At 41.7% G+C, this 14,265-nt stretch overlaps 1 protein-coding gene across 1 annotated transcript; it reads right to left on the bottom strand.

The window, feature by feature from the left end:
• Nucleotides 1-380: 380 nt before the first annotated feature.
• On the bottom strand, nt 381-6,048 carry LOC4346690 (disease resistance protein RGA2). The gene is made up of 2 exons (XM_015757065.3): nt 5,671-6,048; nt 381-3,647 (listed from the first exon to the last, which is right to left on the bottom strand). Exons 1-2 carry the CDS (start codon nt 5,995-5,997, stop codon nt 687-689), a joined length of 3,288 nt encoding a protein of 1,095 aa, XP_015612551.1. The 5' UTR covers nt 5,998-6,048; the 3' UTR covers nt 381-686.
• Nucleotides 6,049-14,265: the final 8,217 nt, after the last annotated feature.

Consider the following 14,265-nt stretch of genomic DNA (forward strand, 5'->3'; position numbering starts at 1 on the left):
CAATTACGTACCGATGGTAATTTTTTTCCGGTATAAACGGCATCTATGCACAGGAAGGATAAACTAAGAGAAAACAAATAGATCTAATCTAATGGTCTAAAATAACGGGTCCACCAATTTAAATGAAAATCGACGGTGAGATTATAAAATGTTACGTGGCGATCTAGTAACGTTTGTAGGAGCGCCACGTGGCAGCTTAGGAGTTTTTATAGGAAAATTAATGGACTTTTAATATATAATAGATTGATAGATAGATAGATAGATATGAGATTGCTAGTATCTGTAAGTTAATCAATTATGCGTTCCAGCAGCTCACAAGCAAGACCACATAAACGTCCCATAAAAACAGAAATGAAAAGAAACAGAAGGCAAAGACCACAGGAACAAGGAGAACATAAACAGAGTAGATGTATATCAAATTTTACCAGTTACAATACACAGAACTGCATACTGTCGTACCAATGAAAAAAAACAAGCCTGCCGGTTATCTAATGTGAAGAGCATTCCATCATACAGAAGATTTGGTTTGCTTAACCTCAAAATGATATTTTTGTTATAATTTCTGCCACCAGTTGTCCCTCCAAATCAAGCTTATTTTATTGCCTGAATATAGAGTACATGTTCCCAGTCATAAAATTCTCTATCTTATAATCTCCATTGGTCGTCCAGCTGCATGGTTTAAGTATTCACCCTGAAGCTTTCTGAATATATATATAATAAAACCCAGCAAGGCATGCTATTGCCGCAAAGAAGGCGAGCAAGATTCCAATGAGCGTGAAGTCTCTGGTTGCCAGCAGCAAGAGTACAAGAACAATGGCAAGTGGAGGGAGGAAATACCGTTTTAAGCTATCCAGAAGGCCAGTTTGTGAGGCCATCCTGACAAGCTTTCTGAGGATAATATATGCAGAAGGACGATCTTCCAACTGAGGGCCAACCGCTGTCTTAATCATTTGAAAATCAGGTCTGCCCTTGTTGTAAGCCAAGAACGGGGCCCCATCAGGCAAATTTGCATAAACTCTGTCCATGTTACGTATAGCCGACCAGCCTTTGCTGTTGGGAACTAACTTCCTGAGTAGTTCTGTCGTGCCGACTATGGTGAATGTTTGCAGCAGAGGAGCCTCATGGCCTGTCAACCAATCTGGAAGTTCTTTCGTCACTCTGTCCACGAGGCGGACATGCCTTAGGCCTGCAACTCCCCTCAAATCTTGCAGCATGGAGCAGTCAACGACTACCAGGACCTGAAGCACTGGAAGATTTGAGATCATGACAAGTTCTCTGCAGTCTTGGACAACCAATTCCTTGAGCATAGGAAGGTTGTCAATCACTTGGAGGCTATCAGCACCAACAATCTTCATACTTGTCAGTACCTTGCAGTAACCAAGGCCAGATGGGAGGGATCTCAATTTGGGACTGTTCTCTAGGTGAAATTTGGTCAGGGAAAGCAGGTCACCATGTTTAAACCTATCCAATGATTCCAAGGCCTGCATGTCCCTGAGGTCCAGCTGCTCTAGCTTTGGAAATACCAGTTTAGTCGTAGCACCAGTCCGCCACTCGATGATGCGTAACTTAGGACATCCATTGATTGTGAGGAACTTCAGTTGTTGTAGCTGCCCCAATGCTGGGAGGCTATCACAGAGTTTGCAATCGGTAAGCACAAGCCGCTGGAGGTTTCGAAGTTGCAATATCCAATCCGGAAGAGATGATCCATAATAGCTCGCTATTTTGAGATATTCCAAGCATTGTGGAGGTTGGAGACCGCAAAGCACACTGAGCCATCTATCTTGTTCTTCCTCTGGTACAAAGACTTGTGAATCACTGGTGCTACTACCACATAACTCAAGATGTGTGAGGTGAGACTTGCTTGCTAGGTTAGCTTCTTGCGCCCTAGATTCATCTGGAACTCTATCGATGCCCATTATCTGCAGGCTCCGCAATGAGTTCAAAGGACTCAGCTCTTTCATAGGCCATCCGTTCTGATGATCATTGTCGGGTACTGCCGCATTGTGGTCTACTATGAAACCATGCAGTGCAGTTAGCTGCTCCAGGGCTGATAATCTTGACAGAACTATATGTGGTGTAGTCCCTTCCAAATCAAGGCTCCGCAAGCTGACCAGATTACTAATTTCCTCTGGCAGGGTTTCGAGCCAATAGCAACACCGAAGTATCAAGAACTGCAGGTTGCTGAGGCTCTCAATAGATTCCGGAAGCTCTAAAACTTGTGTCAGTGAGAGGTTTAAGAGCCTAAGGTGATGTAGATGTTCTAGTGACTTCGGTATGTACCTAATGCAAGTACCAGTAAGGTCAAGAGATCTCAAATTTATGAGAGATCTCAAATTTATGAGCCAATTGAGGCCGCGATCTCCTGATGGATTCTTGTAGACAAAAGCTGTCCTGAAGCTTCTAAAAAACTTTGTCCCTTCGGTGCTATCTGTTGATTTCTTGTCTTTAGTTGAAGGTTGCAGCAAGGACTTTACACAATCATGCACTGTGCATTTCGACATGTCAAAGCACCCAATCTCAGGCTGCAGAAGATTTCTTAGAACCAATTCCTTGTAATACTGTTCTGCGATATCTTCAGGGTTGCGGTTATCTTGTTCTCGAATAAAGCCCTCTGCTATCCATAGCTGAGTAACAATTTGTGGCCTAATAACAAATCCTTCAGGGAGCTGCAAGCAGTAATCAAAACATAATTTCAAATGATATGGCAGACTGTAATAGGCTAAGTAGATGGGGAGACATATTTCCTCCATGCCATCAGGAACGTTCTCAAGAGTCCACCCTTCACTCTCACTGATCACTTCCTGCCACTCCTCTCTTCTTGGGTTCTTTGTTCCTAGGAGACCACCCAAAACTTTGATAGCCAATGGAACCTTGTTACATTTCTGGATAATTGTTATACCAATATCTGTTAATGCGTCGCAATCCTGTTCATCCAGGCAAGCACTACTGCAGAGCAGAGACCAACAATCGGGGAAACTCAATTTGTTTACTTTGTGGATGTCATCAGAAGCAATTTGCCTCAGAACTCCCTCATCCTGGGTAGTCAACAGAATTCGGCTTCCTTGCTGTGCTTGCAAGCTAACTTTTAGAAAATCCTGATGAATCTGGTCAGCCCATACATCATCAAGTACCAGTAAGAATTTCTTTGCTCCAAGTATTGTAACCAACATGTCCTCAATTTGCTCATTGCTCTTTTTTTTTGCCTCTCCAGGCTTGCCACCAGAAGAACTTAGAATTGCACGTAGCAATTTCTTTTTAGTGAAAGATTTGGAGCCATTTACCCATACAACAGTGCTGAATGCACTTTCTGTGAGGAGATCATCATGTACTTTTCGTGCCAACATAGTCTTGCCAATTCCACCCAACCCAAAGATTGCAATGACAGCACTGGTGCTTTCGCTGCCAGTCAATTTGTTGATCAACTTCAACTTTTCTTGTTCAATATCTCCTACAAGAGTGTACTGGGGTGAGAGATCCCCAGGAAATTCAGATATTCGACTGTGTCTTTGCAATTTGATTGGTTGAAGGCCAAGTTCACGACCATTCTGTAAGATCCCATGGAATTTCTTATTCAGCTTTTCAGTAGTGATTTTCATTTTCTTGTCAACCTCATGGTTAGCTGATGAGCGTGAGAACCAATGGCGAATCTGTTCAGATAAATAATTCATTTCTTGTGAATGGTCATTGAAGGCAAATAAGAATAGCGTTTAAGAGACATAGTATATGGAAAATGCATGTGGATACACCATGCGTGATTTCAACTAGCAAAGATTTTCTACTCTCCAAAGTTATTAAGTTGGAATGGAAGAGGAAGTTGGTTTTGATTTTCTTTAAGTGCTTTAGTGCAGTTTAGCTTCTCTCAATTATTGTGAGTTAATAGATTGCTGAGTAACCTGAGTTCAGGCACTATCTGTATTGTGGTAAGAGACATAAAGTAGGTTTTGGGTTTGTACTTGGAGCCCCTTTCTCTTCTGTAGTAAAAGAGGGCCCCTCATATAGGGGAAGCTAGTACCGGGGCGGAGTTTCTAAGAAGTTCTGTTATGAAAATTGATAGTAGCACAGCAAAGAGAGTGTGAAATTGTGTTGGTTACCAAAGGAACATATCTTATGCTAAAGATACACAACTTCCAAAGGTAAAACTTATTTGGATAGCAGCATATGAGATAAGATATAACATGCTTAGAGGTTTCACCACAAGAAGTAATGGGCTAGGCCTGGGCTTGAGTTTTTGACCTAAAAACCTTGATTGAAGCCCAAACAAGCCCAGAAAGTGGTTAAATATGAGTACTTATATGTTTTACATTTATAAAATTAGTACAATAAATTGTTGATCACAGGAAGAAGAGGCAAAATGAGGGTTTGGGGGTCTAGGATGGGTAGTTTGACTGGTTTTCCAAAGACTGGCCCAGCCCAGCCTGACTTTGAAATTTGTAGGGGGGATAGGGGTAGCTGATACTAAAAATCGGTTTATAGATGCTTGTCGTTTTGACTAATTCTCTTGTTCACAAATACTTGTTGGTTTTCATTTCCCAATGAATAGTTTTCCAATTTGTGCTTCTGTACCATGGGCCCAGGCTGTGCACAAAGTCAGAGAGAAAATTCATTTTTTTCTGCCGATTGTGCTGGCTCTTGAACGCACTAAAATATTACTCCATAAAACTACTAGCAATTTGCACCTAAAAAATGAGAGGATCATAGGGGTCTTTTTGTTACATTACATAAATAAACTGATTGCCTTGTTTCTTGCGGGGTCAAAACCGACAAATATTGAGCATTTTTTATGTAGCTTTAATGTTATATTGGTCCCCAGCTTGTGGTCCCCTCCAATTCATACATTGAGCTGCTTCTATAAGCCAAAGTGGATCCCACCTTAAGACCATTATAGGTCGCATACACCAGGGATGCCCTAAATGTTTTTATATTTAAAGATTAGGACTGAATATGTAATATTTATATGAATCCCATCGCAAAATATATATGCCTGAGATCCATTGTACCATCCAAGCACTGAGCTGGTAATGATAAGAATGGCAGAGGTACTTACGCTCAAAGATAGAACCTAACTAATCAAATGGAAAACTAAAAATGTCAACAAAATAAAAAGAATATCTAATATAGAAACTATAATCATCCTTGCTTCCAAATACTAAATTGTGATCAGTACTGCTGCTCATAACTGGTAGTAAGGTAACAAACTTATGAACGTTGTTTCTGAAGTTGCAAGGCTGGCGAAATCCGGATTGAGATCCTCTGCAGTCACTGCACCGTGCCTTTTTCACTAACATGTGGATCAATGACAAAGGCACGGTACAGTCGACTGCTGAGGATTCAGATCCGCAAAATCCTGATTAGCAACTCAATTTGGGGGGACAGACACACAAGCAGCACATATTTTCCTCCTGAAATTTGATTATAATATATGTCCGAGCATAAACTGAACTAGATGTGGCAAGATTCCCAAAATTAGCCAAGACACTAGAGCGCGATTAATAGTGTGATGTCAACATATGGCACTAAAGAACTCCAATGGTCCACAAATTGAGTAATTTGATTTATAGAGTTCAAATTTCTCCATCTTAGTTGTTGTTTGTGAATTGCGAAATTATATAAAAACGGGGGAAGAAAAAAAAAGAAATAAAAATAGAAGCCCAGCGAGAGCGTCGGCCTTACCGATTTCTTCCTCTCCTGATCCTGTTCCGGCCGCCGCCGCTGCGCCGCCATGGAAGCTCTGAATTCATCGAGCGCGTCGTCCAGGTCCTCCTTGGCGCTCTGGAGCCGCCGGAGCCACGCGGCGAGGTCCTTGGGGTTGTCGCACGCCCGCTTCTTCAGCCTCAGCTCGGCGTCGTTGACCAGCTTGACCCCCTCGTCGGCGATGTCCACCAGCTGCCGGAACTCGCCGTCAAGGCCGGGGCCTTTGCTCGACTCACCCGGCGGCGCCGGATTGCCGTCGGCGGCGGCCCTCGGTCCCACCGGCAGCGGCGCTCGTCGTACGGCCATGTGGTTCGCTTTGCCCCGGCGACCGCGCAGCTTCACAACCACCTAAGCGTTGGGTTTCCTCAAATAAATCGCACGAAGATGTATATGTTGTGTCTTCGTGTACCATGCGCCTTTTTTTAAAAAAAAAAGAAAATATTAGAGTGCCTTTTTTTAAAAATATATATATATATTAGAGTACGCAACACGGTGCACCCAGGTCACATTGGGGCTGCTCTACCATAGGTCCAATCGGAGCTACAACTTTAGATTCTGGGCCTATACAACCCAAAATACTAGTCTTGATGTGTGAGGATCATCCCCACCTTTTAAATCGTGCTCCCCCATCATAAATTACTGATGTTGGACTAAACTCAACAATCCCCCCGTCACACATCGGGCCCACAATCTTTCCCGTCACATCAACCCATGTGAACCCCAAAGACTTTTTAGGCTGTGTTCGTTGGCCATGGTTGGGAACCTTACCCTCCCGCACGGAGCGATCCATTAGCACGTGATTAATTAAGTATTAGCTATTTTTTTCAAAAATGGATTAATTTGATTTTTTTAACTAACTTTCGTATAGAAACTTTTTACAAAAAAACGCACCGTTTAGCAGTTTGAAAAACGTGCACGCGGAAAATGAGAGGGAGGGGTTAGGAAAAGGGGCATCCAAACACACTCTTACCTGGCCTCCCCACCATATGACCCATGAAAATTGTTCCGGGTTCCAAACCTGGGTTCTGATACTACTTGTTACTACTTATTATAAAAGTTAGTCGATACAGCGGAACGGCGACTAACTTAATTGAAGACTGTAGATACAGCAGATGACGATACAGAAACACACGATATTTGTTAATGAGGTTCAGCCGAAGCCTACATCCCAGGGCTCTAATTATGGGCGCTCCTCCCCAACCAATATAGCTCCTAGCCACTACAAGTCCATGGCCACGCTGTCATTATCTCTCTGCGTGTATACGCTACATTGTAGTCGTAATGGTTATATTGTTGGCTCATAAAGTCCGACTCTAACTCCACTCCCTACCACCTATTATAGCTCTTAGTCCAACTGTAACTAGTATATTATATTCTAACAGAAAATGGGAATGGAGGATTTGGTTATTGCGACAACTTTCTAAATTAAGCTTCTAAACGGTGGGACTTAAAAAAAACTTTCGATTATAAAAAACTTGATGAAACCTCGCGTTTTGCTTCTAGAGTTTAATATGATAGTAGTAAAAATAACATGAAATATAGCTATGCGTCCCTACATGTTCGAGAAAAACCATAGCTAGACGTTTTAAGCTCATAGGATTTGTATTTTTCATTAAGTTGATGTGGTTTATGGTGATTTAAATATTGTATAGATTGATAATAAAAATAAAAAGTAGATGATGTGACTTAATGGGATAATAAAATGAGGGAAATAATTTAGACTATAAATTAATTATCTATAGACCAAAACAACTTATCCGATATGGTTTAATGAGAGTTAGTACAAAACATTAACTAAATGGGATGAACTAGATAGGTATATATGATATTTTAGAAAATGGTAGGGAAATTATATGTTGAAATATTATGTAAATTATATGGGATAATGATTTAACATGTACAATAAAATATAGATGATGTAGTATGTTTGTATGAGGTTTAAGATGTAATAATTGCTCATGGATTATGATGCACTCCATATTTATATCTTTGAGCTTTAGGATGTAGGGGTTGTACTTTATAGATAGTATAGATTTCCTAAAAACTAATCCACATGCATTATTCATCACCATTACAATAGTTAATTAATTTGTTTTACTCTCTAACCGTGATGGCAAAATTATTCCGCTATTCAGCATCAGGTGCACACTATAGTTTGAAAAAAACTTTCTAATTGTTTAGCATATATTAAAGTTTAGACTTTTTGATTATTTTTCGAAACACAATACAAACGCAAATGCTTAAAAAAACATGCATGCACACACGCATTGCATGCGAGCATCCTCGAGAGACTGGGTCCGTATAACCATAAACGTCTCGTTATCGATGGATATGTCATCAGCACCATGAAAGAATATTTATCCATAAATGAGAATAAGTGGGACAAGTAGTCATATACCGTGACGATTTTTATGGAACAAAATTTAAATCCTATAATGATTTTTTTAACAAACAACACTAAATAAAGAGTGTGATGTTTCATACTGATATAACAAGGAAAAAAAATCACAAGACTGCAGCCCTAGAAGATTACAGTCAGAAAAAGAAAAAGAAAACTACCACCACACACCGACAACTCGCACACACCAACGACCTAGCACCGCGTCGACCACCGCTAAGCGGGAACGGTCGGCACCAAGCCTAGACATGAAGTCACCAGTAAACTGTCCACCAATGCCTTCAACCAGCTAAAACACAAGGCAATCTTGATCAAGCGAGAAGGGTTGTAGAGGGAGAGAGGACAAGAGAGAAGAAGGATCTGCTCGTCCCTCGTACAGACCAGCTGCCATCTAGAAGCATCGGAATTGTCTAAAGGTAGAAGGACACACCACCGCCGTCCCATCCCGGGAATCTGGACATCGTTTTTCACCTAGAGCGACCTGCTAGAAGAAAAACAAGGTGCCTTGATAACGCCTCCTAGGGGGACAACACATACTTGCAAATGTCGCTGTTGTTGTCCAAGCAAGCGGTCGGCCAAGGCTTTCGCCTGCCGCCTAGCCTCCCTGTACTTGCAACTCTAAAGCCCCACCAAGTCCAACTACTGCCAGCGTGTACACCGTTGCATTGGCGTCCCTCCACCGATCAGCCTCCACCCACTAGAGCATGCCGATGCTGATTTACGCCTCCGTACCACCATCGTCGTCATACGCAAGAACATCGCAAAAGCCGAGCACACCCACCCTGCTTGTGTGGTCTAGCCATTGTCGACCTCCACAAGCCACGCTCCTCTGCAAGGGCCGTCTACCACTCCGCTAAGCCGTCGAACTCCTCGTCTCCATTGGCCATGCGCAGGTGGAGGGCCGGGGAGCAACCACCAATGTTGCCTCACTTAGTCTCTGCTGCATCCACTCCTTCCATCCCCACGTCTCAGCCCTCCCTTCGCTAGCTGCCATCTTGTTGTTGTTGTCACTGCCACACTTGACCGATACCTCAACCTCTCTTACCACGCTACCCACCGCCTTCCTATCACCGGCGACCAAAGAGGAGGGGGAGATGCCGCTGCGGCCACACCTGGATGATGTCGCAATACCTCACCTAGCTAGTGGCGAACATGAGGGGAGGAGAAGAGGCAACCTTCGTCGCATCTAGCCGACACTATAGTCGTTCCCACCCTTCCCTGCCACCATCTGACCACCTCCACGGTCCTCCTAACACCTGCAGCCATATGACACCTAGAGAGTGGCTACCACAATGCCGCCACACCTGGTTGGAGCCGCAGCCACCCTTCTACTCCCCTGTGCCCACTGGCCCACCGCGCATGTTGTTTCAACCGTCACCGTCACACCTCTGGATCTAGCGCTAGATGGACGCCTATGTCATCGCCTTCGCTCCCACAACCACCCTTCATTGCTGCCTACGCTTCCACCACGTGCTGGCACCTCCTCCACACCACCGGGCGCAGGCCTCTTGCTAGACCTCGGATTTGGCGGCTTGATCTCCACCTCCTCCCTCGCTTTGGTTCCCCGACCACTGCAGCTTGGAGGCCAAAAGAGCCCCATTGGGCCATACTTGCAGCTCGAGTTTGTCAGCATGCCGCTCGGGTGGCGGCGGAGGGGAGGGAGGGCGGCGATAGCGGCGGTTGCTAGGTTTATGTTCTAGCACAAAATTCTCAGTGACATTCTCATGACTAATGAGTTGTGCGACACGTGACAACCATCTATACATTAAATTTGACGGAAATAACCAGCTATATAGCAGAGAGTAACATTGAATTATAAGCTCCTGGATGGTAGCGCTGCTAGAATAGCAGTCCATGTAGGGAAGCACTAGTGGTGTGGTTGTCGAGTCATAGATGCATGACTCCACCCACCAGAGTTTAAATCCTAGTGCTCATATGAATATTACATATATGCATCTGGACGTTGTTCAACAAGATTTTAGTGGGATATGCCGCCGGTTTTCATCTCTTCGAGCGTGTGTTAGGTTGTGGGTGCATGAATGTGGTGTTGCATATGCATCTGCCATGTAACTGAAAGAATAACAGTCCATGCAAGTATCACGTGTTGATATCACTTGCAGCTATGAAAACAATTTTTACATACGGTTATAATATGTTTGCAGAGACGATTGAGCCAACCCCTCTAATAAAATGTCTGTGAAAATCATGCATTTTTGTTGATGGGAATCTGCCACCTTTGGCTCTGTTTGGTTAATCTCCAAGAGATCGTGATTAGAGGAGATTTATTTCATATCTATCATATCTATTATGATATGGAATTATTCCTTCTTACTTTATCTAATTCCCTTTAAACCGAAGATCTTAACAAGATAATGTTTCAGAGTAGCAAGAAGCAGGCCGTAGAAAAAATAAGAAGCAGACGTCGTGTTGTTGTCGATCGATCCCAATAACGACAGCTCTTTCACGAGATGGGGCCGGCACCATTAGTTCTTGTAAGTTTCATGGACGTGCAATGCAAGAACGGAACCTTCGTTAGAAAGCGATATGTTGTATTGTTGTTTTCTGCCGAGTCAAGCCCATCAATTCCATTTGAAATATACTACGTGCTAGAAATTGGAACACATTTATTGTACCACACACGATTTAACAAGTAAATAAAGGTTCATATAGGGCCTGTTCGGATCCGGAGGGCTATTTAATAGCCCTCGGAATCTTATTATTTAGGAGTATTAAACGTAGATTACTGACAAAACCCATTTCATAACCCTTAGGCTATTTTGCGAGACGAATCTAACGAGATATATTAATCCATGATTTGCTACAGTGATGCTACAGTAATCATCCGCTAATCATGGATTAATATACCTCGTTAGATTCGTCTCGCAAAATAGCCTAAAGGTTATGGAATGGGTTTTGTCAGTAATCTATGTTTAATACTCCTAAATAGTAAGATTTCGGAGGGATATTTAATAGCCCGAAGGATCCAAACAGGCCCATAGTCCTGATGGATTCAAATCTCAATCTGAGCAAATATATACCAATCTTATATTTTATTTTATATTTATCTGTGTGACTGTGTCAACAGGTGATGCCCGACATATAAAGTGCAGGAAACCCTACGTTCATTGGTGGTGGGTATCTCTATAACATTATTTTTCCTCTCAGTCTTTTGGAGGTGCTCATAGGGATAGAGTATGCGTGTATGTTTATAGGGGTGAGTGTGCGTATGTTATGGGCGCCTGCATTTGTACTCTCAAAAAAAAAAACCCTGCTCATGCCTTCTTTTTATTATTGAGTGGAGATCATATAAACCGACATACCGACTCATGTTCGTTTGGGATCCCTTGTCTCACCGCTCACCCTTGTCTGCCACCCACCGCTGGTCTGTCGCCGCCTCCCAAGCCCTCCCTCTAAGCTTGATCCCCACTTCCCCCTCCACAGCGCCACCTTCCCCACCTAACCTAGCCATTGTCATTATGCAGCCGGAACCCATTCGCGAGATGCCTAATTCGTGAGCATTCATGAATTAGGCTTTCCGAGCTATCGAGCAGTGGTGAGGTGGACAGTCTGAACCGTTCATATTGCCACGCACTGACTTCTGAGGAGTTATTCTAGGTCTACTCCACTCAAGTGGGTTGCCTCCTGTCAATCCTACCATGGGCAACTGGCTTGTGGATATCTCCAAACTGGGCACGTGTCCCTTAATTCTTTTGAAAATCTATATTTTGTATGTCTCTACGCTTATCTTCACTTTCTTACTTAGATGTATAGCTTATAGCTTGTACGTCAATAAGTTTTTCTTCGCTTTCTTCCTTATATGCATAGTTGTACGTCTTTATGATCTTTCTTCGCTTTCTCTGCACGTACCACCAAGGCACCAACCATCTGCCACTTTTCTTACCGCCCTCTATCACCTTCCTCGGTTTTGGCAATAGAGCAAACCATCTGCCCTTTGATTGGATAGTGTAACCATGGGGTGAATGCCAATAGGGAGAGAGACACAATGGACTGGCTGAGTTCTTTCCCCTGAGTTCCCAATTCATCTCCCACCTTTTCCGCGCGCATACTTTTCAAACTACTATATAGTGCATGTTTTGCAAAAAGTTTCTATAAGAAAGTTGCTTTAAAAAATTATATTAATTCATTTTTCAAGTTTTTTAAGCTAATACTTAATTAATCATGTGTTAATCTATTGCTCCATTTCTATAGATGAAAAAACCTCTAAATCAGCTCTAAATTTAAGATTGAAAATTCAAATTTTAGCTGATAAGTATAAGCATAAGCGAAAAAATGAAGCCTTAGATAATGTGGGACTATACCTTTTCGCGAACACGCAAAAGCTTTACATTGCATGTCAATATGTTAGAAGAAGTGTAGCATACATCGGTAACACGCCTAGGCTTACAGAGACCTTTTTAATGTGACGCTTACAATCTACTCCATCTGTCCCTAAATGTTTTGACGCCGTTGACTTTTTAAACATGTTTGACCGTTCGTCTTATTCAAAAACTTTTGTAAAATATGTAAAACTATACATAAAAGTATATTTAACAATGAATTAAATGATAGGAAAATAATTAATAATTACTTAAATTTTTTAATAAAACGAACGGTTAAACATGTTTTAAAAAGTCAATAGCGCCAAATATTTAGGAACGGAGGGAGTATTAGATATGTTTGTATAACGTGCTTTAGAATTGGAACCTTCAATTCTATTCCCGTATCTCCTACGAAGAAAATAAACCATTGAGGTGATAACTACGGAATTAGTGAAATTTCAGAAAGGTACACCGCCCATATATATGAGATGCACAGGTTGATTTTTTAACAACATATTAAAAGCCGGCCTCTATGCTCTATAAGCAACAATTAAAGATGTACAATAATGTATAGGTTGATGACCCGTAACCATCACTAGTGGAGAAACCATCTTTCGTCGGTGGGCCGAATTCCACAATAGTCCCGGTTGCAATAAAAACCGGGGCTAAAGATGATCTTTAGTCCCGGTTAAAAAGGGTAACGGGCATATTTGATCTTTAGTCCCGGTTGGTAACACCAATCTTTAGTCCCGGTTCAAATGTTGTCAGGGCTTGTCAGGCCCCCCGGGATCTACCAACCGAGACTAAAGATCGTAACTTTAGTCCCGGTTGATGTTATGAACCGGGACTAAAGATCCCGGAGATCTTTAGCCCCGGTTGATAACACCAATCGGGACTAAAGTCTCACCCCTATATATATATATATATATATATATATATATATATATATATATATATATATATATGTCTTCTTCCTCCTCCAGCCGCCCGAGCAAGCTTTAAAATTTCTTCAAAAAAGAGGGGAGATTATATACAAATCGGAGGTGCCTAAAAGGTTAGCAAATTCATCCTCCAATGTTTTTTTTGTCATATTACATTTAGAGCTATGTTTTGCACACTTTTATGTCTCCAAAATTTAGTTGTAAGTTGATGAGAGAGAAAATTTGTGTGGGGAAGAAAGAATATATAGAAATTTAGTTTATTTGCTAATGAAGGTTTTATAAAATAGTTGAGAAGGAAAATATAGTGAAAGTTAATTTTAAATAATAGAAAACAAACTAAAATGAAAATTAAAAGAAGTACAACACATTAATTAATATTAGTTTAAAACTTTAGAAATAGTAAATAAGAATTATTTGGTGTAATACTTTATAATTTTTGTATGAATAATGATATGTCATTATTGTATGACTGTTGAAAGAGTTTGTAATTATTTTATAATTATTGTATGACTGTCATTATTGTAAGAATAATTATTTGTGTATGATATTTTTTCATGTCATGTAGATGGATCGGCAATGGATGTACGCTGACCAGTGGTCCAAAGAGTTTATTAACGGCGTGCATTATTTTTTGCGGGTGGCCGAAGCTAACAGGCATAAGGGTTTTGGGTTTTATTTGTTGTCCATGTAATAAGTGTAAGAATCAGAAGGAGTATTCTACATCCAGGACTATTCATTTCCATTTGTTTGAGTCGGGGTTCATGCCAAGCTATAATTGTTGGACATCCCACGGAGAGCAAGGTGTTGAAATGGAAGAAGATGAAGTGGAAGACGACAATATTCTGGACTTTGCTCAGTACGTTGGATTTGAAGGAAATCAAACGGGTGAGGAGGAAAGGGATGCTGATGGTAACGA

This window comes from Oryza sativa, chromosome 9 (assembly GCF_034140825.1).
Source record: "Oryza sativa Japonica Group chromosome 9, ASM3414082v1".
In the NCBI taxonomy this organism is placed as follows: domain Eukaryota; kingdom Viridiplantae; phylum Streptophyta; class Magnoliopsida; order Poales; family Poaceae; genus Oryza; species Oryza sativa.